This window comes from Salvelinus sp. IW2-2015, linkage group LG18 (assembly GCF_002910315.2).
Source record: "Salvelinus sp. IW2-2015 linkage group LG18, ASM291031v2, whole genome shotgun sequence".
Taxonomy (NCBI): Eukaryota; Metazoa; Chordata; class Actinopteri; order Salmoniformes; family Salmonidae; genus Salvelinus; species Salvelinus sp. IW2-2015.
The window spans coordinates 19,736,646-19,750,134 of NC_036858.1; the positions used below are offsets into that span (position 1 = coordinate 19,736,646).

Sequence of the window (13,489 nt, forward strand, 5' to 3'; positions counted from 1 at the left end):
GACCACCAGTTCCGGCACCACGTACCAGGCCTATAGTGCGCCTCGGCAGTCCAGTACGCCCTGTTCCTCTTCCCCGCACTCGCCCTGAGGTGCGTGTCCTCGCCCAGTACCACCAGTGCCAACACCACGCACCAAGCTTTCTGTGCGTCTCCAGAGTCCAGTACGCCCTGTTCCTCCTCCCCGCACTAGCCTTGAGGTGCGTGTCCCCAGCCCGGTACCACCAGTTCCGGCACCACGTACCAGGCCTATAGTGCGCCTCGGCAGTCCAGTACGCCCTGTTCCTGCTCCCCGCACTAGCCCTGAGTGCGTGTCCCCACCCACGGTACCACCAGTCCAGGCACCACGCCACTAGCCTTATGTGCGTCTCCAGGGTCCAGTACGGCCCTGTTCCTGCTCCCCGCACTAGCCTTGAGGTTGCGTGTCCCCAGCCCGGTACCACCAGTTTCGGCACCACGTACCAGGCCTATAGTGCGCCTCGGCAGTCCAGTACGCCCTGTTCCTGCTCCCCGCACTAGCCTTGAGGTGTGCGTGTCCTTAGCCCGGTAACACCAGTTTCGGCACCACCCACAGGCCTACTGTGCGCCTCAGCGGCCAGAGTCTGCCGTCTACCCAGCGTCGTCTGAGCTACCCGTCTGCCCAGTGCCGCCAGCGCTGCCCGTCTGCCAAGCGCCATCTGAGCTGGCCCTCCAGTCATGAGCTGCCCTCCAGTCATGAGCTTGCCCATTCAGCTCTATTGAGCTGCCCCTCCAGTCATGAGCTGCCCTCCAGTCATTGAGCTGCCCCTCAGTCATCGAAGCTGCCCCTCAGTCCATGAGCTGCCCCTCAGTCCGGAGCTAAGGTGTATGTAAACTTCTCACTTCAACTGTATGTGTAGGCTGGGGATTAGAAGAAAGTGATTGGTAGTAGGATTAATAATAGTAAGCAGCATGGCAGCAGCATACGTGGTGGGTTGTGTGTGTAAGTGTACAGTCTATTTGGAAATTATTCAGACCCTTGACTTTTTCCACATTTTGTTACGTTACAGGCTTATTCTAAAATGGATTACTCACAATACCCCATAATGTTAAAGCAAGAACTGGTACCTCATTTACATAAGTATTCAGATGAGACTCGAAATTGAGCTCAGTTTCTCCCATTCTCCACTGCAGATCCTCTCAAGCTTGTTAGGTTGGATGGGGAGGCGTCTCTGCACAGCTATTTTCAGGTCTCTCCAGATACTGTCAACTGTGGGACCTTACTCAATTTGCACACACTGTATATAGATTTTTGTATTGTGTTATTGACTGTACTTTTGTTTACACATGTAACTCCTGTTTTGTTGTTTTTTTGTTGCACTGCTTTGCTCTATCTTGGCCAGGCCATAGTTGTAAAATGAGAACTAGTTCTCAACTGGCCTACTGATTAAATAAAGGTGAAATATATATATTTTTTTAATACATAAAAATATAGACAGGTGTGTGCCTTTCCAAATCATGTCCAATCAATTGAATTTACCACAGGTGGACTCCAATCAATTTGGAGTCTCATAGCAAAATACCTGAATAAAGGTATTTCTGTTTTATTTGAAATACATTTGCAAAAATTTCTAAAACCTGTTTTCACTTTCATTATGGGGTATTGTGTGTAGATTGCTGAGGAAAAAAAACTGGTAATATATACACTGAGTGTACAAAACATTAGCAACGCCTTCTGTCCCCCTTTTGCCCTAGCCTCAATTTGTCCGGGCATGGACTTTACAATGTGTCAAAAGCGTTTCACATGGATGCTGGCCCATGTTGATGCCAATGCTTCCCACAGTTGTGTCAAGATGGCTGGATGTCCTTTTTTCCTCCAAACATAACGATGGTCATTATGGCAAACAGTTACATTTTTGTTTGATCAAACCAGAGGACATTTCTCAAAAAGTATGATCTTTTGTCCCCATGTGCATTTGCAAACTGTAGTTTGGCTTTTTTCTGGAGGTTTTGGAGCAGTGGCTTCTTCCTTGCTGAGCGGCCTTTCAGGTTATGTCGATATAGGACTCGTTTTACTGTGGATACAGATACTTTTGTACCTGTTTCCTCCAGCATCTTCACAAGGTCCTTTGCTGTTGTTCTGGGATTGACTTAACTTTCCGCACCAAAGTACGTTCGTTCATCTCTAGGAGACAGAACGCATCTCCTTCCTGAGCGGTATGACGGCTGTGTGGTCCCATGGGGTTTATACTTGCGTACTATCGTTTGTACAGATGAACGGGGTACCTTCAGGTGTTTGGAAATTGCTCACAAGGATGAACCAGACTTGTGGAGGTCTACAATTTTTTTCTGAGGTCTGGCTGATTTCTTTTGATTTTCCCATGATGTCAAGCAAAGAGGCACTGAGTTTGAGGTAGGCCTTGAAATACATCCACAGGTACACCTCCAATTGGCTCAAATTATGTCAATTGGCCTATCAGAAGCTTCTAAAGCCAGGACATAATTTTCTGGAATTTTCCAAGCTGTTTAAAGCGCACAGTCAACTTAGTGTATGTAAACTTCTGACCCACTGGAATTGTGATACAGTGAATTATAAGTGAAATAATCTGTCTGTAAACAATTGTTTGGAAAAATTTACTTGTGTCATGCACAAAGTAGATGTCCTAACCGACTTGCCAAAACTATAGTTTTGTAACAAGAAATGTTGGAGTGGTTGAAAAATCTAAGTGTAAACTTCAGACTTCAGCTGTACATATGCTATTTGGCCAAAAATATGTGGAACACGTGCCATTGAACATCTCATTCTAAAAGCATGGGCATTAATATGTAGTTGGTCCCTCCTTCGCTGCTATAACAGCCTCCACTCTTCTTGGAAGGCTTTCCACTAGATGTTGGAACATGCTGCAGGAACTTGCTCCCATTCAGCCACAAGAGCATTAGTGGGGTCAGGCACTGATGTTGGATGATTAGTCCTAGCTCGCAGTCAGCATTTCAATTCATCCCAAAGGTGTTCGATGGGGGTTGAGGTCAGGGCTCTGTGCAGACCAGTCAAGTTCTTCCACACCGAACTTGACAAACCATTTCTGTATGGACCTCGCTTTGTGCACGGGGCATTGTCATGGCTGAAACAGAAAGGGCCTTCCCCCAATCTGTTTGCCCACAAAGTCGAAGCACAGAATGGTCTCGGATGTCACTGTATGCTGTAGCGTTGACTTCCCTTCACTTGAACTAAGGGCCTAGCCCGAACATGAAAAACCAGCCCCAGGACCATTATTCCTATTCCACCAAACTTTACAAATTGGCACGATATATTGGGCAGGTAGCGTTCTCATGGCATCCGCCAAACCCAGTATGTCGCGGACTGCCAGATGGTTGAAGCGTGATTCCATCCCCTCAAGAGAACGCATTTCCACCTTTCCAGAGTCCAATGGCGGCGAGCTTACACCACACTCCAGCCAAAGCTTGACATTGCGCATGGTGATCTTAGGCTTGTTTGCGGCTGCGCAATTTCCAAACACCTGAAGGTACCCCGTTCATCTGTACAAACGATAGTACGCAAGTATAAACCCCATGGGACCACACAGCCGTCATACCGCTCAGGAAGGAGATGCGTTCTGTCTCCTAGAGATGAACGAACGTACTTTGGTGCGGAAAGTTAAGTCAATCCCAGAACAACAGCAAAGGACCTTGTGAAGATGCTGGAGGAAACAGGTACAAAAGTATCTATATCCACAGTAAAACGAGTCCTATATCGACATAACCTGAAAGGCCGCTCAGCAAGGAAGAAGCCACTGCTCCAAAACCTCCAGAAAAAAGCCAAACTACAGTTTGCAAATGCACATGGGGACAAAGATCATACTTTTTTGAGAAATGTCCTCTGGTTTGATCAAACAAAAATGTAACTGTTTGGCCATAATGACCATCGTTATGTTTGGAGGAAAAAGGACATCCAGCCATCTTGACACAACTGTGGGAAGCATTGGCATCAACATGGGCCAGCATCCATGTGAAACGCTTTTGACACATTGTAAAGTCCATGCCCCGACAAATTGAGGCTGAGGGCAAAAGGGGGACAGAAGGCGTTGCTAATGTTTTGTACACTCAGTGTATATATTACCAGTTTTTTTCCTCAGCAATCTACACACAATACCCCATAATGAAAAGTGAAAACAGGGTTTTAGAAATTTTTGCAAATGTATTTCAAATAAAAAACAGAAATACCTTATTCAGGTATTTTGCTATGAGACTCCAAATTGATTGGAGTCCACCTGTGGTAAATTCAATTGATTGGACATGATTTGGAAAGGCACACACCTGTCTATATTTTTATGTATTAAAAAATATATATATTTCACCTTTATTTAATCAGGTAGGCCAGTTGAGAACTAGTTCTCATTTTACAACTATGGCCTGGCCAAGATAGAGCAAAGCAGTGCAACAAAAAACAACAAAACAGAGTTACATGTGTAAACAAAAGTACAGTCAATAACACAATACAAAAATCTATATACAGTGTGTGCAAATTGAGTAAGGTCCCACAGTTGACAGTATCTGGAGAGACCTGAAAATAGCTGTGCAGAGACGCTCCCCATCCAACCTAACAGAGCTTGAGAGGATCTGCAGTGGAGAATGGGAGAAACTGAGCTCAATTTCGAGTCTCATCTGAATACTTATGTAAATGAGGTACCAGTTCTTGCTTTAACATTATGGGGTATTGTGAGTAATCCATTTTAGAATAAGCCTGTAACGTAACAAAATGTGGAAAAAGTCAAGGGGTCTGAATAATTTCCAAATAGACTGTACACTTACACACACCAACCCACCACGTATGCTGCTGCCATGCTGCTTACTATTATTAATCCTACTACCAATCACTTTCTTCTAATCCCCAGCCTACACATACAGTTGAAGTGAGAAGTTTACATACACCTTAGCTCCGGACTGAGGGGCAGCTCATGACTGAGGGGCAGCTCATGACTGAGGGGCAGCTCATGACTGGAGGGCAGCTCATGACTGGAGGGCAGCTCATGACTGAAGGGCAGCTCATGACTGGAGGGCAGCTCATGACTGGAGNAGGCTTGGTTCGTGGTGCCGGAACTGGTGGTACCGGGCTGGGGACACGTACCTCAAGGCTAGTGCGGAGATGAGGAACAGGGCGTATTGGACTGTCGMGGTGCACTATAGGCYTGGTGCGTGGTACCGGAACCGGAGGACTGGTACGAGGGGCTGCCACAGGAGAGCTAGTACGTGGGGCTGCTACAGGAGGTGCAGGACTAGGGAGGCGCACAGGAGGCCTGGTTCGTGGGACTGGCACTGTCATTCCCAGACGGTTAGCACGCACCTCAGGACGAATATGGAGAGCTGACTCAGGTAACATCACATCCCGCACACGCTCTGTCGGGTGGATGTTGTGCCTCAAGCACCAACACAGCAGCTCCCTCATTTCACTCTCCTCCAAACTCCCCATTAAATCCTTTACAGTCTCTGTATCATTCCCATTGCTCACCTCCAATATCAGCCCGACTGGCTCTGGTTCCTTCTTCGGCTCCTCACGGTAAGCACGGGAAGTTGGCGCAGGTCTCCTATCTGAACTCGCCACACTCCCCATGTGCCCCTCCCCAAGAAACTTTTGGCGTTTCCTCGAGGGCTTCCTACCGCGCCGTCTTGCTCCTTTCTCCAACTCCATTATCCTGTAACCCTCCTCGCACTGCTCCAGCGAATCCCAGGCGGGCTCCGGCACATTCTCTGGATCGATCGCCCACCTGTCTATCTCTTCCCAGGTTGTTCTCCACTCATCCTTTTCCCGGGTCCATTCCTCCACAAAGCGCTGTTCCCTCCTTTCACGCTGCTTGGTCCAATTTTGGTGGGTGGTTCTGTCACGATCGTTGTAACATGAAAGAGAGGAGGACCAAGGCGCAGCGTGAAATGAACACATATTTAATTAACGAAGACGAAGAACACTTTACAAACTTAACCAAAACAACAAACCGACGAACGTGAAGCTATATAAACAATAAGTGCAGACACAGGCAACTTAGACATAGACAATCACCCACAAACTACCTAATGACTATGGTTGCCTAAATATGGCTCCCAATCAGAGACAACGATAGACAGCTGTCTCTAATTGAGAACCAATCTAGGCAACCATAGACATACATACACCTAGACTAAACACTGCCCATAAACATACAAAAACCCCTAGACAATACAAAACACATACATCCCCCATGTCACACCCTGCCCTAACTAAAATAATAAAGAAAACAAAGATAATTAAGGCCAGGGCGTGACAATAATAGCACRAAATCGATTCGGGACAATATTTTGTGCCTGTTTGAATCATTGAGGTTGTAATCAGAGAGTATATGTTGGACAGCCTTGGTTGCCTGTGGATTATAGTTGGTCTTATTGGATTTGTCCTGCATGTTCAGATTGGCATTCATGTCTGTCCCAATAACCAGTTGCAATTGAGTTAATTCTAACAATATGGTGAATTTGGATGGTGATTTTCTTATGTATCATTATGATTGCACCCTTAGTTTTGTTTGGGGCCAGTTTGTACAAATGGTTCTCTATTCTATGTGTGTCCTTTTGGAGCAGGTGTGTTTCTTGGAGCATTGTTATATCAATATGGTTTCTTGCTAGAAGATCAAGACAGCTGGAACGTTTGATAGGAATATTAAGGCCTTTTAAATTCCTTCGAGAATAGCTAGTGTTGSCATTGTTTTTMAAAAATGTCATTATTATCTATAATGTTGATAAGCCCATGGATATAAAAATAAAAAGCATGACCCACAGGGAAACCCACCAATTGGTCGCTCACCGCTGWCATGACTCTCCTGGGTGAGGATCCAAGGCCTCAGAATCAGCATGGCAAATGGCTGACAATAGCCAGACCCCCCTCTCTCCCACAGGAGAGATGACGCCGTCACACMCTGTCATAAATTAAGTGAAAGAGAACTCTCCCTTTGCTCCTCAGTATTGGGAAAGGAATGTCTTTGTTACAGAGACTATAACACCCAAAGAGTGAACTTTGGAATAATATTTATAAGATAGGAATGTTAAGAAGGGTCTAAACTTTAGACCGTAGAACTTTAGACTCTAAAGAATAATCCTGCAATATTGTTTATTATTTTGTGATGTTATTAAAAACTGTATGAACTAAATACTGTAACTTAGGAAGGAAACACATTCTAGCTTTCAAGTTTCCATCCAATATGATGTTAATGGAATATGAAGAACGATGAAACTGTGTTTGTTAAGATAGGAATTTGATTTTGGTTTTCTAATGAGATAATAGTTTTTCATGTCCGTGGCACATTAACTAAGCCACGCCCATAATGAGGTCAGAAGAGCATGTCAGTGGGATGGAACCACCTTTCCAACCTGAGTGCTTAAAAGGACTGTCTAAAAATGAACATATTCTGACCAGCATACAGACAGCGTGAGCTAAACATTACGAATGGTTGAAACTAAGACTCAACACGAGGTGAGAAGANAATTTGGATGGTGATTTTCTTATGTATCATTATGATTGCACCCTTAGTTTTGTTTGGGGCCAGTTTGTACAAATGGTTCTCTATTCTATGTGTGTCCTTTTGGAGCAGGTGTGTTTCTTGGAGCATTGTTATATCAATATGGTTTCTTGCTAGAAGATCAAGACAGCTGGAACGTTTGATAGGAATATTAAGGCCTTTTAAATTCCTTCGAGAATAGCTAGTGTTGSCATTGTTTTTMAAAAATGTCATTATTATCTATAATGTTGATAAGCCCATGGATATAAAAATAAAAAGCATGACCCACAGGGAAACCCACCAATTGGTCGCTCACCGCTGWCATGACTCTCCTGGGTGAGGATCCAAGGCCTCAGAATCAGCATGGCAAATGGCTGACAATAGCCAGACCCCCCTCTCTCCCACAGGAGAGATGACGCCGTCACACMCTGTCATAAATTAAGTGAAAGAGAACTCTCCCTTTGCTCCTCAGTATTGGGAAAGGAATGTCTTTGTTACAGAGACTATAACACCCAAAGAGTGAACTTTGGAATAATATTTATAAGATAGGAATGTTAAGAAGGGTCTAAACTTTAGACCGTAGAACTTTAGACTCTAAAGAATAATCCTGCAATATTGTTTATTATTTTGTGATGTTATTAAAAACTGTATGAACTAAATACTGTAACTTAGGAAGGAAACACATTCTAGCTTTCAAGTTTCCATCCAATATGATGTTAATGGAATATGAAGAACGATGAAACTGTGTTTGTTAAGATAGGAATTTGATTTTGGTTTTCTAATGAGATAATAGTTTTTCATGTCCGTGGCACATTAACTAAGCCACGCCCATAATGAGGTCAGAAGAGCATGTCAGTGGGATGGAACCACCTTTCCAACCTGAGTGCTTAAAAGGACTGTCTAAAAATGAACATATTCTGACCAGCATACAGACAGCGTGAGCTAAACATTACGAATGGTTGAAACTAAGACTCAACACGAGGTGAKAAGATAACCTCACCTATCAGACCAGAAAAGCGTGGAGCGTTGGCCACACGTTGAAATGGTTAGAAACTCTGAAACTCTCAACACGAGTGAAGAAGATGAAGACTAGACCAGAACATTTGACAGTCTGCAGCTGTGCATGTAAAGGGATCTAGAACTTGATTATCTATCCGAGAAAGGAAGGAGAAGATCCTATCTCAGACAATAATTGGTGTATCTGAGGAAACATCCACTACAACCCAGAACAACTAAGAAGGACATTGGGACCTCTGGTAGACAACCAGAGCCTTACACCCATCGAGCCACTTCCCATAGAAGGATCGATTGGTTTCAGAGAGACAAAGGATAAAGACATCTACACGTAAATACATTACATTCCTTACCCCAAACGGGCGGTGGTTCATGAGCAAAGTGTTATTATTACTTTGAGGGTAGTTTCCAAATGTACGTTAAGTTTGACTCACTTTGTCTCTCCTTCTCTTTATCTACCCCTCCCTCTCCATATGTGTAACAAGCTGGCATATCTTGTCAGTCCACTAGGGACGTTTGTCTCACGTAAGTGTGTATGTGTATTCTGTGTTATTATTTATTTAGTTAGTAAATAAATGATTAAATACATTTGTGTAGTACTGAATAATCAGAAAGGCTGGGGTTCTTGCGGATTCAAGAAGTCTGCAACATTCAGAATGAGACTGATATGAGGTAATGATTAATAAGTGACTGTTATTGATGTAAGAGATATCTATATATMTTCTAGAGTTAATTCGGGAGATGGTAACTCGTTAAACAACTTCTCCCGTGGTGGCCCCAAATTCCTAATGAGTTAATTGTTACACGATTAATTKAATTGGTCACTCAGCCCTGGATAGATGCTGACCCTCATCCCTGCATAGGTCAGACCCCTGGATTCTGCTGCAAGKCAAACAATTCGCCGCTTAACTTTAAAGCTTTGGTCCATACAATCGTACACCGAGATCCGTTCCGTAGAGGACCCGTGCGGTKCGCAATGTTAATCAGCGGCATGGGACCCAGCTTCTCCTGCACGAACAGTTCATAGAAAATAATATGCCYTTTCTGAAAAAKAATTCTAGCCTGTGTTTGTCATGGAGACAGAATACTTTTATGATARTGCTAATGTAAATGCTGATAGAATGAGAGTTGGTTGGTTTTGAGTGTCAGTGGTTAACCTGTGTATTGTACTCTCCCWCAGTGGCATGGGGGTCCTGGTACGACCATGTGAAGGGTTACTGGGAGGAACGAGAGAAGAGGAATATACTCTACATTTTCTATGAAGACATGAAAGAGGTAGGGGAGAGCTGCAGCAAATGTCCCCACACACGGATGTAGGTGCACACATAGAGAAGCACACAACACAAAAACTTGCACATATACAGTTTATAACCAGCACTGTAATTTATAAATGTATAGCTTTTCTCTCTCGTAAAGGTGGTGGATTTATGTGGGAAGCCAGGGTCAGAATTCTCTTATCTGTAAACACATCTCTGCCACACCTCCATTTCTATGATCTCCACCCCAAAAGCAGACCTGGCTGGCACATGCGTTTCCCCATGCTTAAATTCAAGGTCAGAATATGCCCGATAGGCGTACAGAGGCCCATTATCAGCAACCATCACTCCTGTGTTCCAATGGCACATTGTGTTAGCTAATCCAAGTTTATCATTTTAAAAGGCTAATTGATCATTAGGACACCCTTTTGCAATTATGTTAGCACAGCTGAAAACTGTTGTTCTGATTAAAGAAGCAATAAAACTGGCCTTCTTTAGACTAGTTGAGCATCTGCGGCATCAGCATTTGTGGGTTCGATTACTGGCTCAAAAGTGGCCAGAAACAAAGACCTTTCTTCTGAAACTCGTCAGTCTATTCTTGTTCTGAGAAATGAAGGCAATTCCATGCCAGAAATTGCCAAGAAACTGAAAATCTCGTACAACAACGTGTACTACTCCCTTCACAGAACAGCGCAAACTGGCTCTAACCAGAATAGAAGAAGAGTGGGAGGCCCCGGTGCACAACTGAGCAAGAGGACAAGTACATTAGAGTGTCTAGTTTGAGAAAGACGCCTCACAAGTCCTCAACTGGTAGCTTCATTAAATAGTACCCGCAAAACACCAGTCTCAACGTCAACAGTAAWGAGGCGACTTCGGGATGCTGGCCTTCTAGGCAGAGTTGCAAAGAAAAAGCTATATCTCCGACTGGCCAATAAAAAGAAAACATTACGATGGGCAATAGAACACCAACTCTGGACAGAGGAACTCTGCCTAGAAGGCCAGCATCCCGGAGTTGCCCCTTCACTGTCGACGTTGAGACTGGTGTTTTGCGGGTACTATCCCCCCCACGTATTCCAGCTAAATACTCATTTTTTGTTTTCCTCACAGAATCCTCAACGAGAAGTGGAGCGCATCATGCGCTACCTTGATCTGTCGCTCGCTGATGATGTCATCAGCCGCATTGTGGAGCTGACCTCCTTTAAGACCATGAAGGAGAACCCGATGACCAACTACTCCTTTATCCCCAAACCAGTCTTTGACCACTCCATCTCCCCCTTCATGAGAAAAGGTCTGCCTCCTTCTATCTACTATTAATACATATGTGACTTATCTGAGTCTGTGGCAGATTGCATACTTCTGTGGCTCTCCATAGCTGTCTTTATATATATGATCAACCTGAACTCAGGGGTAGACGTAACATAGTAAACGAAAATCTGGGACACTCAAATTAGTATTATATGTTATGTTTGGTATAGTATGAATTAATTTGTGGTTGTCCGTCATCCATTTTGTATGATATGTTACGAATTGCAATTTGTACAATATTTTTTTAACGAATTTGCAATATGTATGCTATGTTACAAATGCCAATTTGTTGTGGCTAACGTTATCTAGGTGGCTAGGTGGCTAACATTAGCTAGGTGGCTAACGTTAGGTGGGTTAGGGTTAAGTTAAATGGTAGGTTAAGGGAAGGGTTAGTTAACATGCCAAGTAGTTGCAAAGTAGCTAAAAAGTAATAACTGGTTGCAAAGTTGCTAATTAGCTGAACTGCTAAAGTTGTCTGTGATGAGATTGGAACACTCAACCTTTGTGTTGCTAGGCGTTCGCGTTGTACACCCACCCACCCATCCTCCAACCAACCACCCACCCTCCCTTTGGGCTGTTAGAGTTTTGCGTTATACGCCTATCCATCCCCCCTCCTGTCATTTTTGCCTTACTAACCTTCTGTCTTATATAACCATACCAAACKTAACATATCATACTAATTTGAGTGTCCCAGATTTTTTGGTTTACTATGTCACGTCTAGTCTAGGGTTTCCCAAACTCGGTCCTGGCCCCCCAGTTCAGCCATCCGTATAGGAAAAATGAATGGAAAAAGAATAATAAACTCAGAAAATAAGGTCTGAGGTTAACACAGGCTTAGGAGATCTTACAAGTTTAGTTCTATGAGATCATAGTCAGTTAACTTGACCTTTATGAATTATTATGAAGCCTTTATGTGCTTTGTTTTTTCTTTAATTACATACATTTTTCAAAATTCCCAAAAAGTGACATTAGCTGATGAATATTATCTCATAGAACAAAACACAGACCTTATTTTCAGCGTTTATCCAAAACGCCATTMATTTTCTCCATAGGCTTTGTCCAACTAACCATGGCGGAGTTAGTGGCTACAAAAAGATGCCATTACTATTTGTCTCTATAGTTACTCTGAGCATGTTATGTATTAACTGCCTTGGACAGTTGTTTATTGGAGTAAATGCACTCTATCAATACATTGACTATTTCAGTATGATGGGGCAAAATGTTTTTGTTACAGTCTAATGCTATGTAAATGCTTGAGTTGAATAGTACTATTCACTGGTATTTGTCCTTCAACTGTCCAATAACCTCTTCATACACTGCACAAAAGAGTGATTTGTTATTGGCTCCTTATCTTTGGTGCACCAAAGGCCCAACCAGGCTGACTTCCAGTCTGTTTAGGCTCGAAAGTTCTTATCACTCCCCTATCTTAGACACATAGGCTGTGAGAACTGGTTAGAACCTGCTTTTGTTTGTATTAATGCTTTAAGGGAGTAAAGTACCCCTTATCTTTCATGTAAACTTGCCTCCCCCTTGGAGGGGTAAGCAATTCTTTGTGTAGGTGAAGTATACAAATTACTGTRTCATTTTACATTTTTATGTTACTCTCCGGTTTCATCTGGAGGGTAAAGCTTCCCTGCAATTGCTTGAATAAACTCTTATTGCTGATAAATGAGTTCTGCCTGATTCTTGGAACAAGTTTTTCTCAGCACGTATATTGACTATTTCAGTATATWTCGATACATTAACTATTTCAGTGTATTGACTATTTCAGGATATTTAGTATTTCAGTATCTGAGTGTGTTGGAATGACTCAATCTCAATCTCTTCTTGTTTTCTTTCAGGTGTAGTAGGTGATTGGACCAATCATTTCTCCCCTGCCCAGGCACAACTGTTTGATGAAGACTACGAAAGAAAAATGAAGGATGCTGACATCCCTTTCCGGACTGACATCTAGTGGGATTTTCCTYTCTGTATTTCCAACACAATGCAACTGGGCAGACTTTTACCATACGAGGTCGGAATCACTACCAGTTGAACATTTTCCAATGTTGTGGGATTTGTGACAAGCCAAATGAAAGTATCAAAACACACAACACACTCCAATATTGCTTAGATGTAGACCRTTTATTTGAATGTTTGTCCGCTTATGCAGATGTACTGTTGAGAGTGAACCATTGATTTTATGTCTTGAAAATCAGCCCGTTGTTAAAAATAGTCAATAAAATGTGCTTCACAAYRCATCAGTKGTTGTGATCACTTTTTAATTAATGGTAAAKATATAATACCTTATTGTTGTGAGTGAACTTGTCCTTTGTTTGTTGTCATGGACAACCTTCAAGCACAGTACTTCTCTCCTACATTGGACTGATGTAGAGCACATAGGGGCAAAGACCCGGATAAAGTAATRAGTAGTAGAGAAATGTAACACAAGTTGGATTGTGGT

The 13,489-nt window shown here is 43.1% G+C and overlaps 1 protein-coding gene across 1 annotated transcript in view; it reads left to right on the forward strand.

The window, feature by feature from the left end:
- The window catches only part of sult1st6 (sulfotransferase family 1, cytosolic sulfotransferase 6), a 57,922-nt gene extending 44,640 nt beyond the window's left edge, over window positions 1-13,282 (forward strand). The window contains exons 5-7 of the mRNA XM_024008294.2: window positions 9,666-9,760; window positions 10,849-11,029; window positions 12,888-13,282. Coding sequence (XP_023864062.1) covers window positions 9,666-9,760; window positions 10,849-11,029; window positions 12,888-13,000 — 389 coding nt within the window. The 3' untranslated portion in view covers window positions 13,001-13,282. The remainder of the gene's footprint in view (window positions 1-9,665; window positions 9,761-10,848; window positions 11,030-12,887) is intronic.
- Window positions 13,283-13,489: the final 207 nt, after the last annotated feature.